General features: G+C 42.0%; 2 protein-coding genes across 2 annotated transcripts in view; both read right to left on the bottom strand.

The window, feature by feature from the left end:
• Positions 1-3160, bottom strand: part of donson (DNA replication fork stabilization factor DONSON) — an 18869-nt gene extending 15709 nt beyond the window's left edge. The window contains exons 1-3 of the mRNA XM_005754519.2: positions 2419-3160; positions 2217-2291; positions 1895-2089 (exon numbers count right to left, since the gene is read on the bottom strand). Coding sequence (XP_005754576.1) covers positions 1895-2089; positions 2217-2291; positions 2419-2841 — 693 coding nt within the window. The 5' untranslated portion in view covers positions 2842-3160. The remainder of the gene's footprint in view (positions 1-1894; positions 2090-2216; positions 2292-2418) is intronic.
• Positions 3161-11431: 8271 nt separating this feature from the next.
• runx1 (RUNX family transcription factor 1) overlaps positions 11432-16963 on the bottom strand; it is a 28138-nt gene continuing 22606 nt past the window's right edge. Inside the window, exons 7-8 of the mRNA XM_005754518.1 lie at positions 13059-13205; positions 11432-12980 (exon numbers count right to left, since the gene is read on the bottom strand). Of these exons, the coding sequence (XP_005754575.1) occupies positions 12439-12980; positions 13059-13205 (689 nt within the window). The 3' untranslated portion in view covers positions 11432-12438. The remainder of the gene's footprint in view (positions 12981-13058; positions 13206-16963) is intronic.

Below are 16963 nucleotides of genomic sequence, written 5' to 3'. Positions count from 1 at the left end.
ACTTGCCTTTTCTACCAGTTAAATGCTGGCTTGCTTGCAGTGACCTATTGTATTGTATTGTATTAAATTCTCTGCTATCTTTCCATTATTGGTGTCTTTTATCATGGTGGTACAGTCTTACCTTGCTATAACCTATGTGCTGCAGTTTACTCTTATTGGTGGCTTTTATCTGTGAACATAATCCGTTACCTTTATGTATTTGATGTGAATGTGTGAACTGTTTTATTTTTTATTGTTTTATGTAAAGCACTTTGGTATGCCCAAGGCTTTTAAATGTGCTCTATAAATAAAGATTGTTGTTGTTGTTGACAGCATGACCTTGACAATACAAGACACACAGACATAAACACACGAAGGGCAAGGGAGACTTAATATATACAACTGGCTGGACTACCTAGTGAACCTAAACAAACCATAAACGATAATGATCAAAATTAGGTTAAACACAAAACACTGGGTCGCACGACCCAGGACCATGACAATTTATTTGTTTTACTTTTTTTTTTTTTTTAATGCTCGCGGTGCACCATGTAAAACCGGTTAAAACCAATAATTAAATGTTAAAAAAAAATATAACAAAGACAGATTTCACAGCTGCTCTGTTCCCAAGTTTACTGCGCGACTGACAGCCTGGAGTTTGAAATCCGCTTCATAACCACGTCTCTTAACAGCTGCCATTTGTGGTCCTTATACGCACACAATCCGGTAGTATTGCGTTGAAGCACAGTACGTATCACTCTGTAATGCTCCGTAAATCCATCAAGCGGTGCAGCTTCGTAGCTACCAAAGTCGTACTACAACATTTTTGACAGATTGCTGAGCGCCGTGTACATAAAATCGGTTCACGGTCAGTAAGCACAACCAGAATTCATACATAAGGTGCACTGTCGATTTTTGAGAAAAAGAAAGGAGTCTAGGCCGTGCAGCCCCTGTGCGATGTGAATGCAACATTACAGACAATCCCCACTGTGGTCATCAATGTAACAAACCAACTGATCTACCCCACAACAGCAGTGATCAGTGAGTTTTTTGGCAACAAAATGAGCACCCACAAGGAGCAGTACCCTCCATGGAGAAGGAAACTAGAGGCCAAGGTCAAGGCAGCATAGAGGGACGTATCGGAGCTGCAGAAAGGTGTGATAAAGGAAGGGATGTCTAAGAAGTACAGCAAGTTGGTCATACCTGATCATCAAAGACTCACAGCCTTGGCTAGCAGCTTGAAGAGGTACACCAGAGAGATCGAAGCCATGAAAATCAAATCATCTGAGGTGTGAGGTGCTGGAGATGGAGCAATATCGGAAGAGTATACAGCAGAAGGACACAACCCATGACAGCAATGCTCAGTGTTCAGTGGCTCTAAGAGCGGACCACAGCAGCCTCTCTGAACGAGATCCATTAAGCATCACAGCAGCAGACATCCATGAAAGAGTCTCAAGCATGAAGCGTTGGGCAGCACCAGGCCCTGACATCATCCACGCCTACTGGCTAAAGAGCTCATATATACAAAACCCCTACTAATGACAGCAGGGACCTGCAATTTTCATTATTATTATAAATAATAATTATTAAGATGCAAATCGTTGTTTTAGACTGAGACTCAGAATCATCAAACTGATCCAGGTTTACATGGAAACTGTGACACTGATCATCTCTGTTATTCTGTGATATCATTTTTTAATTTGGTTACACAAAAAATAATCTGGCTGAATAAAAAACAAGATTTTAGGTTTAAACATCTGCAGTGGGTCTAAAATCGAAAAGTCGTGACATGGTGAGGGCTCAACAAGTGCTGAAAAAAAATTTATTTGGAGGGCTGTAACTGGTGTCACTGGTGTCTCAACATATGTGACTACTGTGTGCCTGTCCATCTTCCACATGTATGCAATGAGCCTACCTGTGGACTGTGTGGCAGGGAACTGAACTGTGCCCTGCAGTGCTGGCTGAGCCCCTGAGCTTCTTCCTGAGCCTTGAGCTGCTCTGCCCATGAAAGGGAGACCAGAGAGGTCAGGAGGAGACGAGTCTTCAGGCTCCAGTCTGCTGGATACTGGGTGCACACAGGAGCTGCAGTGGGAGCACTGGCTTGGGGGCTCTAGAAGGACAGAGGGGAATCCTTTGAATACACGGTTATACACTGCACAACAGAAAACCTGGGGAAAAGTGACAATTCTCACAGATATGTCAGTCAGCATTTTAAAAAATACAGAAAAAATTCCCACCTTTAGCAGGGGGCTTTTAATATGCTCCGGTTCTTCTTCCAACAACACATCACTGTCAGACAGAGATCCAGATTTCTGCAGCAGGACACAGACAGGAAAGGTAAGAGGGGGTCCTATAGTGTCTCCCTTCATGTTTACATCTCTACCACATAAACACAGGAGCTTTCTGATGATACGGGCGGTGCAAAGGACCGAGACCAACCTGGCTGGAAGCTTGTCGGTACTCCTGTTTTTGTGCCTCATCGAGCCTGAAACTGAGAGCCAGATCTAGCGCGCCTTCTCTCTTCGATGATTCTTCATCTCTCTCATTGTTTGTGATCCCGGAGCTATCAGAGTTTTCGGGGTTACAGCTGGCGTCGCTGAAAGTCAGACGTTTCTTCTTAGGACTGTAAGTGTTTTCTATTTTTGCGAACGGGTTCCTGCGTTTTATTCCAACCCCGGAATGGTTCTGGGCGCCGGAGAGCGGTTCCGGGGAGAAAGTCCGCACGCACGTCGGAGATGAGCCGCTTTGTTCGGGGCGGTCTGTGGACCCGGCACCGGTGTCGCTTCGGGCTCTTTTGCACCTCATTCGCAAAATTTCCGCTGGTCGCTTGAAGCTGGGTGAGTATCCAAAGTGTTCCGACATCCTGTGGAGATGCAGTTTGCCCCAAACAATCCGCTTTTAGCGCTGTTTCCTTTAGAAAGCGCAGGACCCGCGGCAGTTTTTGTTTTGCACTTTCTGCACTGTAAAGATTTGGCGCGCAGCGTGCTGACGTAAAGAGTCCCCGCGTGTTGATGGCTGTGAAAAGGAGCTAAACGGACGTCATTTGCTTACGTTTGTTTTTGTGACGCACGTTAAAAATAAATACACAATAATCTACAGTGTTAAATGCAATTATTGTATCTGTTGGAGCCTTTACTCATCGGGAACTTTGGACGTTATGGTACGGCAGGATGTGACGTCGTGTCGGGTTTTACTACATTTGAATTGTATGATTTAAATTAATAATTTAATAATAATCAGAGACGTATACACAAAGAGATGTTGGAACAGTTTGAAAACTTGAGGGTTTGTGGAAAGACCTTTTCAGAAAAACACAAGGCAAAGCCTTGACTTCCGGCTTTGACTTCTTCTCTTCCTATATCAGCGCTTATGTGGCAATATTGTCTGAGTGGCGACGCCTATCGTCCAGGAGAATACTGCAGCGGCTTCCTGTGCCTTGCCGGCGGATATACAGTGACGAGTACCTGGAACTTAGAGGGGATTTGAGACAAATTTAACGTCGCCAGCTTCGCACAGATCTGCAAATGTAAGCTGCTTTCAAGTTCCAGTGTAAAACTGGGACATTTGGGCTTCCATTGTATACCTGCATTTTGTTTTCAGATGAAGTAGTCTTTTCTTTCTAAAAAACAAACAAACTCGAAAGCGTTATTTATCATTGCAGACACTATACAGTAGCCTGTAAAGGTTAGTATATCGTTTAAATAATCTGTTGTTACATGCTGAACGCTCTTCTGTGGGGAAAAGCCAACCAGTGCTCAGCTGCAGATAGAGGGAACAACATGGTTGTATCATCCTCTCGAGTGAGTATAGTTTTCCTTTTCAAGATCAGCTCTATAAATTCGCTATAGGCTCCTCTTGTTCATGTGTATCTTTTATCAGTTTATTTATTTGTTTCTTTTTGTGTCATTTCAGTTATTACATTATGTGTGGTATAGTATGACAATGTCTAAGGCAGGACAGGCAAGAGGAGAAATAAAAGGGGGAAGGAGGGAAGAAATAAGGGAAAAAAAGGATAGTGGCACGAGCCGAGAACAGGGTCCCAGGGCTCCAGGCGCCCAAGAATTGGCCAGCACCTGAGCCAGAGCCCCCTAACAAGGAAGAGGTCCAAGCCATCCCATACCAGCAAGGGAGCGGCTCAACAACCACACCAGAACATCCAGCCACGTGCCGTTGATCCCTCCCTGGGATGCTGCCCCTCCCTACATCCCAGGGAGGGGCAGCATCGTCCAGCGGAAAGTGGTAGGAAGAGGGAACCACTCCCTCCATGACCATTTCCCAAAGGGGCCAAGGCTCTGCAAGCCCCAGGTCCGGTCATGAGCTTACACTGGATTTTTGAGCCAGTATTTTGTACTGGTCTTACTGAAGTGCTCTTACTGAACCATTGCTTATAAATTGCTCCACACTGCAGTTTTGACATCACAATAATTTGCCTCGCTTAGTAAATCTGTCCCATGGCATATAAAATTAAATACATCTTATTTTCTTATATTTTATGGTTGTGGTCCAGTTTAACCCGTTTCCTCCTTCCTGGTTAGAATTTCAAAATAGGCCAGGGGTCAAAAAGAGGAACACCAATGCCCTGTTCCACACTAATATAATCAGTATTTTCACAATCGAGGTAAACAAGGCAAACAAGCTAGAAAACGTGGTCCCAATATGATAGAGAAGCTTAAACATGACTAGAGTTTGCTTATGAAGAAATCAATGGCATTAACAAAAGAAAAAAACAAGCTCTTGAGAAAATATTCAAAAACAGCAAAGTGATATCAGTAGCAGATTATCTGAAGCGGAGTGCTACAAAAAAGGATGGCGTCTGCATCTGTACGCTGAGAATGAACAAGAGAACAGGACATGAGACAGAAAGTATCCTGATTCTGTCAGAAAGCTGCTACCGAGCTCAGACAGAAGGCAATGATTGATGTGACGCACACGCTGGGCAGACGAGCCATGTGCAATCATCGTCCTCTGCTCTGTGAGAAACATCTGAAAGAGAGCAAACAACAGTTCCTTCCTGAAAGAGAAGAAGCTTCATTTTGGTGAGAACGAGAGTGGTCAGAGCAGCGCTGTGGAAACAGCTTACATCCAAAGATTCTACTCTGTCTATAATCACGTTTTGGTTGATTTCAGCAGAGCTTGAACTGAATATAAATGAGGCAGACATTTTTCCTGCTATTTTGAAAGACCACAACATTTTGACACTGACACCAAATATCAGTAAGTGGAACAATAGAAGGGGTTAGGCTCAGACTAGCTCACTTCTGAAGAGTGAACAGCCCATATCAGATATCAAGGATGTTATAGGAAAGTCCTGGAATTTGGCCTCAAAAAGTAATGTATGTGGAAAATACTGGGAATTTCTAAGGTTTTAAATGAGAAAGATAGCCACTGCATATGGCAAAAAAACAAGCACATAAAAATAGCTCAAAAATAGAAAAAATAATGATGTTTCTGCTGTCAATTTACCAATTAAATGATTAGCTGCTCTCTTTAATTGAAGCGATCTGTAAAAGAAGAACTGTCCCCTTCATTGAAGAAAGGACATCTCCCTTTAATTCCCCAAACCAACAAAGATCCTTTATTTATTGATAACTGGAGACCAATTACACTCAACAATGATTATAAAATGACAATTTTCATAGTAGCAAAGTGTTGAAACACTGATCCAAATAAAATAATTCAGGAATCCCACTGTGGATTCATGAGTGGCATTCATATCTCAATAATATTCACCTGTTCTTGGAGCTAACTACAAATAATGGCTTGTTGGCAGTCACCTGATTTTATTCTTGATTCTCTACAGTTCTCCACAATTTTATCTTTAACCCTAAATTTTTAAAAATTTGATAACTTTTTTTATCAAAGCAATCAAGACATCATCGGTGAAACTGCCATCACTCAGATTAAGAGGGGAATTTCGTTATGGCCGTCCCATCTCTTCTTAGCGGTAAGCCAAATTCTGAACCTTTCAATAATCTACCATAAGTTTAGTTGCATTATCTTTAAATATACACAAGTCACTGTCTCTGGGGTGACTGTAGCTCAGGAGGTAGAGTGGGTCACTTTAGTGGTTTGATCCCTGCCTGCATAAATAACCCCAAGCTGCTCTCTGATGCATCCATTTGAGTACGAATGTGTGTGACTGTTAGATAAAAAGCACATAAGTATAAGAAAAAAGTGATTGTATTAATGGCAAATGGACTGATATGAATGGTGCTTTTCTACTCTCTCAAACACAATAATAATAATGTGTACGTTGCTCAGGGGTACCTCAAGGGAGCCGTTCAGTGGATTCAAACCCCCGACCTTCCGATCATGGGGCAACCACTCTACCTACTTAGCTATCCCTGCCCCTCAATGTGTCACAATGACACAAATGAAATCTCAAAGTCTGATCTGTTATTAACATCAGGCTTAAACCTTAATTTAAATAATTTTGACATTCTTGCTTTAAAAGACATTGCTGATACAGAAATATCCCAGTTAAAAATATTGTTAAATATTTGGGAGTTTTGATCCCAGTGGAGGACAAAAGCTTGATGAATGATAACATAGTCCTGGTGATTTGATATGTTCAAATGAAATGTAGCTCCTAGCTGGCTAAAGACTTCCTCTTTATGTGTAAGTGCTGTTAAGCGAAGAAATAAGCTGCACAACATTTTACCCTGCATTTAATCAGATTATCACAATTATTGGTCCAGTTGCTGCATCCGCACAGAGGATGGCTACACGGATTTCTTCACCATTGAGACCGGTGTGAGGCAAGGGGGTATCCTCTCTCCCTTCCTCATCCTTCTTGCCATTGACTTTGTTATGCAGAGTGCCATGGACCAAGATGGCTTTGGGATACCTTGGCATCCACCAACATGCCTCAAGGACCTCGACTTTGCAGACAACATCGCTTTGTTGGCTGACGTCCGGAAAAACATGACTACTATGACATCATGCTTGGAGCAAGAGGCAGCCAAAGTGAGCTTATGGATCAGTGGAAACAAAACCAAGGTCATGAGGACAGGTTACGTGACGAAACAGGACCCCATTACGGTAGGACTGCAACCACTGGAGGAGGTGAATCAATTCACCTACCTGGGCAGCATCCTGGCAAGTGATGGAGATGCTGAGCATGACGTTGTGTGTCGAATTGTTAAAGCAGGTGCGGTCTTTCAGCAGCTCCGGCCAATCTGGTCGACCCCAAAGATCGTGGTCAACTCCATCGTTATACCTACTGCAATCTACACTTGTGAGACGTGGAAAACATCAGCCAGAATTGCAAAAAGACTCCATGTGGCCCAGCAGCAATGGCTAAGACGTATTCTGGGGGTCTCCTACCGGGACCATGTCACCAACGAATAAGTACACCATCGAACTGCCACACGTCCCCTCCAGGACATTGTGACTGAGTGGCGTGTGCGGTTTGGAGGTCATGTTCTACGTCAACCCCCACATCAACTGCCCAAGATTGCCATCACATGGAACCCACCCCATGGAAGATGCAAACCAGGCCGCCCCCATACAACATGGCAGAGGACCTTCATCGATGACTTATGCACCATAGACATTGCATGGGATGAGGCCGAAGCAGCCGATCGAGTAGGTTGGTGGACACTTGCCGCCCAATGCGCTGAACAGCACAGGAGGACCTAAGTCCAAGTAAGTAAAGGTCTCCAAAGAGGAGATCCCATACTAAACATATTAATATATAGAAAAAGATCTATTTAAAAATATTTTTTAAAGAGTATGAATATGTAAGATTTCCATGGGAGTGCAGAGGATCCTCTTTCACAGCATATTTTATATCTAAAGAGACTTTTAATAGAACATATTTTAAATGTCCAGTACATGAAAATAAGATGCCAATCCAGCAGTATTAGTTTGTCCCACTGTTGGCAGTAAAACAGAACTGTTAGTTCACCCCTGACAATAAACCACAGGACTATCACACTTTCACTCAGGCATCACCAGAGTACACAGACCAGAGTTTTCCTCAGTACTTTCATTTTGATTCGCCCATGGTTATTATTCCAAAGGGAAACTATACCAAGTTCATACTCACACTTGTATAATAAATCCCTGAACTCAACAGGCTTTAAGAGCAACAGATGTTAACTAGTTACTTAAAAAAAAGTCAACTTCTAATGTAAAGTTTGACTAATACTAAGGGTTTACTGTTTTTGTTCAATGTGTTATTCATTATATTGTATTAAAAGTAGACAAATGCGTGTCTAAGAGTGATTCTTTTTATGTTCAGTCACAAGGCATTAATGCAGAAACCAGCGCAGTGCTTCAGATGGATGTCAGAGCCTGAAGATTTGATATATGCTGTTAAGGAATATTGAACACATTTAAGGTATTTCTGAAAATCGTGATATAAATAAATGTTTAAGTGGATCTGTAGTTATTTAGATTCAGGAGTCTCCTGTATTTGTAGTTGGTATCTGTGGCAGTTCCCTCTGAACTCAGATGTTTAATTTGAGATGGAGGGTTAGTTAGAATCTCTAAAACACTAATGCGCTTATATTATCATTGTATTTGACAACACGTGGACCCAAATAAATCAAAGGGATATATTTACATTGATTTATATATTAAAACTGGCCTCTGGAGATGAAAGAAGGGCTGAACAGGTGAAATGCAGGGAGTTAAGTAGGTAGGTGCTTGGTCATGAAGCATGATGAAAGCGTCAGTGGCGTTTAGGTTGGGTCATGAGCATGGTGGGTGACACTGGAGATTCAGGGGAACAGCGAGAACCATGGTTAGTACAGTGAAGATCAGACAGGACCAATCAGACAATATCACGTATGTTATGCAGTCAATACAAGGAAAAAAGTAAAAGTAAATCTATAAATTTCACTTCAACAGGTCCCGCGATGGTGGAAGATGGTTTGACTTCCAGTGACAGGTTTCTTTCTTGGTCTTTTTATATCCTGTCTTTTTCAAATAAAGTTTTTCTATTAAATGTGCTTTAAGTTGTGGAAAATCTTTCTTTAAACTGTGAATGGCAAGTAGAAGTAAAGATGAGGGCAGCTGCGAATGAGACCTCTCAGTCTTTTGCTTTCTGATTGGCTGACTTCCACCCCCACACCCCCAACCGCCACTTCCCCCCTTCAGCTACAAGTGCAACAAGTGTTGCAAAAGTCAAAGCATAGAATATGTAAATATGTGCAGTTGAGCACTTGTATTCACTGATTTAAGAGCTCACAGAGCTGTGTTTGTAAATATTAAAATAATAAATAAACATGAATAAAATGTGAATACAGGTTTGGAGATTTAAACTGTAACTGTAATTTCAAATTTGTGTGAGAAATTTTACAAATGAAAATTTCAAAATACAAGTTTACATTTTTAACGAGTTTGTTCAGACTATTGAAGGAAAATCATAAACAGCGAAACAAATAGTCTCAGGTTTTTTTCTCACTGTAGCTCCTGTTTCCCTGTCATGATGATCACTGAGACTTTATGAGAATCCAGCTCCTTGTTAATCTGTCATCAGTCATACAGAGCTCAAAAAATGGAGCACCTGGATCAGAGTACAGTATTACATTTCTGGGATACTCATCTGGTCAGTTGTGTGGGGGGTGTTAATCAGGGGGAAACAATTGGCTGACTCTATCCTCATCTTTTCAGAGAGTTTTTTCCACTAGTTTTGATTTGGCGAGGCTCAGTGTCACTATGGGTAGCATGAGGCGATACCTGGACTCTACCATTGCCTGAGAGTTTGCTGTGTCTCCCAGCACAGTCTCGGGAGCATGGAGGAGATTCTAGGAGACACACAGCTACTCTGGATAGTTGAACAAAAACTTTTTAAACAGTCAGCAGCAACAGTATCTGGATAAACACTGCCAATCCCTTACAAAATGACCTTCAGCAGGCCAGTGGTGTGAAGGTCCAATTGTCATTTATGTTGTTTGTATCATCGTTCTACATAACCATTTGGGTACTGTGCCAGTAATGATCTGGGAAGACAAATCAATGAATGGATTGCATAGACCTCTACAGGCTAGGCAATGGCACCCTGACCACCATTAGATACTGGGATTAAATTGTCTTAACACATTATTAGACACTACACTGGTGCAGTGGACTCTGACTTCCTTTGACAATGCATGACAATGGCCTCCCTCATTTATTAACAGTAGTTCATCCTTTTGGATGGAGGAAATAATATAATGCACTGGGCTCCACGCTTGCCTTATCTAAGTCCAATAGATCATCTGCTCAGTACTCAATTTTCTGAAGGGTCAATTACTACAGACCTCCAAGCTTCATGTGGCCTTCAGATTAGCTCAAGAACAAAGAGCTTAATCGGAAAGGTTTCCATGAATGAGGACCTACATCTAAGCTTTACATAACCAAGCACAACACAAAGTGTTGGATAAAAATAAAGCATGCTGCCACTAAACTCTAAAGCAGTGAAGATGTGGTATCTGGAGTGAAGAGTCATGCCTCTCCATTTGGCAGTCTAATGGGCAAGTCTGGGTTTGCTGCCAGGAGTTAGTTGTCTGACTGCACCGTGCCGGGTGTAATGGTTGGTGGAGGGGGGATCATGGTGTTGGGTAGCTATTCAGGACTTGGGCTGGGACCCTTAATTCCAGTTAAAGGAACTCTTAATAATTTAGGATACCAAAGTATTCCAATTTCAAGCCCCAAACTTTGTTCCAACAGGAGTGCACACCAGTGCACAAAGCGGTTTGGAGTGGAAGAACTGGACTGGCCTGCATATAGACCTGGGAATGAGTTAGAGTGGAGATTGCAAGCCAAGCATTCTCGTCCTTCATCAGTGACTCACATCATAAATGCACTCCTGGAAGAATGCTAAAACATTCCTATAAGCACACTCCTAAACCTTGTGGAAAACCTAATCGATTAAGAATGGGATATCATATGTATGTGAAGTCCGACAAGCAAATGCTTTTGACAATAAAGTGTATACTGTGTCATATATCAAAACTCAAAAGAAAGCATCAATAACTGTCGTCATAAGATGGAAACATCATGCTACACACCTTAGAGAGTACCAACTCTTGTTCTTACATTTGGGAACGATATTAGGTAAAGAGTTTGAGAAATAAATCCAAGAACTTTGAACGTTTCTATTTTGCACACAACCTCAACTGAAATAAAAACTGTTTAAAAATAACATTTCATTCAGTTTGGAGAGTACAGACTCTGAGTTTCATTTTGTTAGAAATATATCCAGCTGTCTCCAACGATACCTTGGTGTCCTTTTTATATGAATAGATCCAGTCATCTACAAACTTGAATTACTCATTTGGTATTAAATTCCAGGCTGCAGGTGTCAGGTATCTCACTCGACTTTTAAGTGTGTTGGTGTTGCACTTCAGGTTCAGGGTCAGAAACAGCAAAAGATCGTGTGTGTTGTGTGTGTGTGTTTTGTCTTAGGGCAGATTATTCATGAAGAGACAAATAACAATGAAAACATATTAAAGGACCAGGAAACAGTTGTGTTTTCTTTATATTTACATCAGTCTAATTGAAATATACACAACAGTGTTATAGCAAACTATGACGTAAGTGTGTGTGTGTGTCTTTGTATGTCTCTCTGAGTCTGTGTGTCTATTTGAGAGAGACAATGAGAGAGAGGAAGGGGTGATGAAAACAATCTTAGGGTGTCATATACAGTCATTGCTATATATGGTACAAATCAGTAGTGGATCACTGGAAAATTTGACACACAGACACACAATTACATGGACTCTCACCCAAACACACATATGCACACAGACAGGAACAAATATGAAATAAACTCTAAAAAGGTGTCATGAGAACAAATTCAATGCTTTTACAATGGTGCAATCTTTGGTGCGATGGTTTGTTGGTTCAAAATTAAATGGTGGTGGATTTGGAGAACAGAGAAGACCATCTTGGATGAACACAGCTAATGGAATACAGTGAACTTTGGAAATGGAAACAATGGAAAACTTTGAACTATTTCATGTCTAAAATGATATTTCTTGAACTTTAGTTGAGAAAGAAAAAAGGGAGAAAGAATGCTGATACAGTAAACACAAACAGTTCATCACAACATTTGTCAGGAGCAAATAATATATTCACATCATCAACCACATTATGACGAATAAGTCCTGGTACTGAACAAAGGATGCTTGGCTGAGATCAGTCCAGTCCTGCTCGAGCACAGTGTCTTCAGTTTGTTGTTTCTCCTCTACAGAGAGCAATCCTATCTTGATAGACCCTGATGTGACAGTATTTCCTACTGGCTGTACTCTTCTGGCTCCCAGTTGTGTGATGTTTGGTACCGACATTAGCCAGTTCTAACATAAACTGGTCTTAACATGCAGCTTAACTTGAAACTCAATATTCCTTGCTAATTAGTAGGCAGACCCACCGGATGTTACCGTTTCATTTTATTTGTTCCACCCTTGCCAGTGTGTGCATCACATGACAAAGTGGGTGGGTGCACCCTTCACTTCTGCCATTACTCGTTTAGTAGGGTCTCCAGACAGCTTCAGCAGGAGCCATGTTTGTTGGTGAGCTACTGTGACTGGACTCCACCTCCGCACCCACCCCTTCGTTCTGACTGGGTAAAGAGGGGTGCAGGAGGGAAGAACCTGTGGAGGCATTGGTGCATGGTGGCAAGATCCTTGGTGGTGAGCGTGAATCACTGCTGCCTGCTCCGCTTGTCATCATGGAGAACTGGTAGGAGCCAGCGGCAGTGGAGTAGTAGAGATATGGTGAGGAGGTGGACTGGAAGGGCCCGTTCTGAGCTTGGGGTGCATTTGCAGGATAGGGTGGAGGCAGGTAGGTGTGGTACCTCCCTGCAGGGGTGGTGGCCATGGCTGTTGCCATTGTGATACCGAGTGCACCATTGGAGACTGGATTGTGGGATGGGGTGTAGGTAAAGGCAGCTGCAGTGGGAGGATAGTGCACCCGGGGATCAGAAAAACGTGAGTCAGGCAAGGAGGGCAGGGAACTGAAAGGCCGTTCTAAGGTCATCCTTGGGTCACCAAAGGCAGTGAGCTCAGAGCCTGAAAGAAGACAAAGGTTGATTGTTACAACTTAATCACAGTGTTCCCTACATGTGTCACCACGCATAGGTTTGTTACCTGTTAGTCGAGAGGACAGGTCACTGAGAGAAGAACGACCAGGTGATAGAGAATTAGCCGTGGGAACAGTGGGTGTAGTTATCTGGCCAAGATAAGGATACGATTGATCGTAAGACCATGATGGTGATGACTGCATCTGTCTGGAATCTGAAAGAGACAAGACAGGAGAAAGGGACTGTGAGTGAAAATACATGTAATATATAATCACTGATACCTTTGGAGCAGTAAAATGTTTCAAGAAAGGCTTATTCCTTCAACAGTGCTAGTTTCAGTTACTGTGCAAATGTACTGTATATAAGGTTGGAATCCCGCAGTCAGCTGAGACTGAAGAAGTCATCTGGATGAAACGTTTCTCCCACTGAAAACGCTACGTCCAGATGAACAGGAGGTTCAAGAAAAGTTTTTTTCACATGACTTTTTCCTGTGCTACTGACACTCCCAGTTTATGTTATGTTGCATGTGGGTGGGGTGATTAGCACTGTTTCTATTTAGTGAGAAGGTCCTGAGTTTGATTCCACCCCCAGGTTTTTCTGTTTGGAGTTTGCATGTTCTCCCGTGTTCGCGTGGGTTTTCTCCAGGTACTCCGGCTTCCCCCCACAGTCCAAAGATTAGCAGTTGGGGTTAGGTTAGCTGGTAATTCTAAACTGTCCATAGGTGTGAATGTGAGTATGAATGGTTGTCTGTGTTAGCTCTGCGGCAGGCTGGCGACCTGTCCAGCCCTATGACAGCTGGGATAGGCTCCAGCCCGACCCTGACAAGGATAAGTGGATGAGACTGGATGAATGTTGAATGTGACTATTAAAAACTTCAAAGCCACACTTTAAAGAAATGTTCATGTTCAAAGTAGCCATTCATTTTACCCCAATCTCTCCCTTCCTAATTATGTCCCTCCATCTATTTTCTTACAACGTTAATTATGTCTTCCTTACTCTGTTGTTGGGGCTGCAATTAAGTCAAAACTCTTACCTCAGGATTGAGGACTGGTATGATATGTTCGTGCTGAAATACTGTGTTTTTTTCCTTTCACCAAACAAGCCAATTTGGCCAAACATATCCACATTAGACTTGTATATCGTTAGCTTCATAGCATAAGTGCCTAAGTCATTTTTTGGTCAAATTGAGATTTTTGCCTAACTTTACTCCCCTACCACTGCTGCATCATCCTGTCCGTCTGCCTATGTCATCACAAAAAAATGACTTAGGCACTTATGCTATGAAGCTAACGATATCCAACATCGTCCCAGAAGTCTTGTGGCTTGCTCAGATGCCATTTTGCAAAGCTAAGGTTTTAGGGATACAAGGCTTTTGGCTGACAATGCTACCAAACAAGCCATACCTCTTCAGTTTTTTCTAATCAAAAGAAAAACATTGAAAGAAACCTGGAACTGATGAGCCTCTAACATTGATCTCTTTCTACCTTGGTGTTGCATTAAATCCCAAAGGAATACCCCACCGAGCAAACGACCAAAAATGTCTGCCTTTATAGAGGTGGGCACACTTGCTGATGATCATTTAATCATGATCATTTGATTAACATCTTCATGGAAGTAGTAATGGTGTGCTTGGTTTTTTATACACTGCTTCTGCATTTTGGCTTATTTTCTTTAGTAAATAAATAATAACACAGTGTAATATGTCACATTTTATAGTTTATCTGAGTTTGTATTAAACTAATGTTAAGACCTACTACAGACCACATTATTTTTTTACATGTTCTGAGATATAAAACTTTAGAATTTAATTTTAATTTGTTAACTATTACACTGAGAATTTGGAGTTACATTCATCATAATAAGCAACTGTTCTATGATAAGAAAAACTGTGTGGTACGACTGATTCAAGAAAAATAACTGTCCTGCTATACTGACATTAAATTAAGGGAAGAGGTTCATGTCAGTAACTCTTTAATCATAAACTAAACATCAAATGAAAAAAATAAAATTACATGACACTTCAAGAAATGATCATGTACGAGCTTAATAAATTAAATGATGCATTGCATCAGCTTGCATGAAACAATACAGAAGTCTTTCTAGATAATTGATTTTGGCTCCTGATTGTTTCTTTTTTTGAAGGAATTATGGACTGATGCCGCATACAAACAAAAATCGCCCTTCTTACAGCTTTATTAGAAAGGTGGAGTGAAGACTGACAGGAAAGCAGAGGGGGAGACATGGCAACGGGCCACGGGTCGGACTCAAACCTGGGCTGGCCACTCTCAGCCATGCAGCATTTGATCACCTGCTTATCCAACTGAGCTCAACCAGCACCCTGTTTTGACATTTACTTGCTTTGTTTATTTCAAGGCTTTTACCAAGGCTACTGGCTCATGGGTGGCTCCTGGTTAGTATTTAATGAAGTGGCAGGACAGTGTATTTCCACCTCCAACTTGTGGTGGTATTCTGTACCCAGAGCTTAAGTATGGAGGCTTGTTCTCTGGATTTTCTCCCAGTCACTCACAAATGGAATTGGTTGGGTTGGCATGGGTTTTCACACTGGTATTGATGGTAGTCCCATGAGTTAAAGGGCTATCTGCCTGTATCAGTATTAGTAGATCCTAACCTTTCACACAGTGAGGAGCATCTGAGCATTCCTGGTGCTATAAGAGGCAAACTGGGTCTTAATCAGCCCAACAGGTAATATTTGTGGGCAGTGGAAGACTTGAAAATTGCAGCTATGCAGACAAAGTATGTAAAGATATATAAAGCTTTTTTACACAACACGTGTTAATTCTAACTCTGTATTTCTTGGACTCACTTTGTCAAGTCTTAACAAAATGATCAAGTCTTGAGCTGTTTGAGGTCCAAAAGACTGGCAGGAACAGGAACTTTGAAATGCCTGTAGAAAAGCCAGTTCAGCATCAGAGTCCTTTGCTTTTAATGGTCCTATATAGGGATGGGTATCGTTTAGGTTTTATCCGATACCGGTGCCAAATCGGTACTTTTGAAACGGTGCCGGTGCTTAAACGGTGCTCGAACCGGTGCTTAAAGAATGGAGAACACAAACTTTGTCCAAAAACCTCTCATATTCAGCTGTTTTGTTTTTTTTGTAAAAAGATAACAATGTGTGCCTTTTCTGCAGCTATGTGGCATATATGGTATCACTCTTGGCTGGAAGCAGTGCTTAAACAATGGAAAAAACACAAACTTTGTCCAAAAACCTCTCATGTTTAACTGTTTCCCACTTTTTCTTTGGTCATTTTAGCCTTTTTGGCCAGGGTGAAGGGAGTATCTGCCATCAAACAAGAAGACAGCAGCATGTAGCTATGATGATGTTTGCTAGTTCACCTTACATGCATTTATGTAATAACGTGGTTAGCCTACTCAACGTAAATTACACATGAACTACATTAACCTACTCACGCAGAGAAGAACGGCTGCTGCTGCATCATCATCCTCATCATTTCTGCTACACTGGCAGGGCTAGGGGCCAGGACTCTACTCTTCGGGTTTTTGGGGGATGTTGCTCCGGGTCCGATAACTGGCAACCCACCCGACGTGCACGGTGTGAGGTCTCGCAGCAAGCTATAAAATACGGCGCATTTCTCGGCTTTTAAAAAAAACGCTATGCGTCGCCAGCTGTTTAATCGGATTCTTGGTGTTACCTCCTTTGACAGTATCACAGTATCAGCTTAAAGCACTTGTTGCTGCTGAGTTTGCATCTTTTGCTGTGAAGTACAGCCAGACTTTTGACCGCTTCGCCTTGGACATTTTTAATCTGTAGCTCTGCTCTAACAGAACGTACGTACCTAGCCCCGCCTACTATCCTCGGAAACGTAAAATGATTGGCTAGAAGTGTATCACAGCTCAGGAGAAAAAAGCACCGAAATAAAGCACCGAAATGTGCGCTGCTTTTCGGTCTGGTTACTACCGTTTATGTCACCGGACACCGGTACCCATCCCTAG

This window comes from Pundamilia nyererei, unplaced genomic scaffold (genome assembly GCF_000239375.1).
Source record: "Pundamilia nyererei isolate P.nyererei 1_Seehausen unplaced genomic scaffold, PunNye1.0 scaffold00579, whole genome shotgun sequence".
In the NCBI taxonomy this organism is placed as follows: domain Eukaryota; kingdom Metazoa; phylum Chordata; class Actinopteri; order Cichliformes; family Cichlidae; genus Pundamilia; species Pundamilia nyererei.
This window is presented reverse-complemented; position numbering and strand designations above follow the sequence as displayed.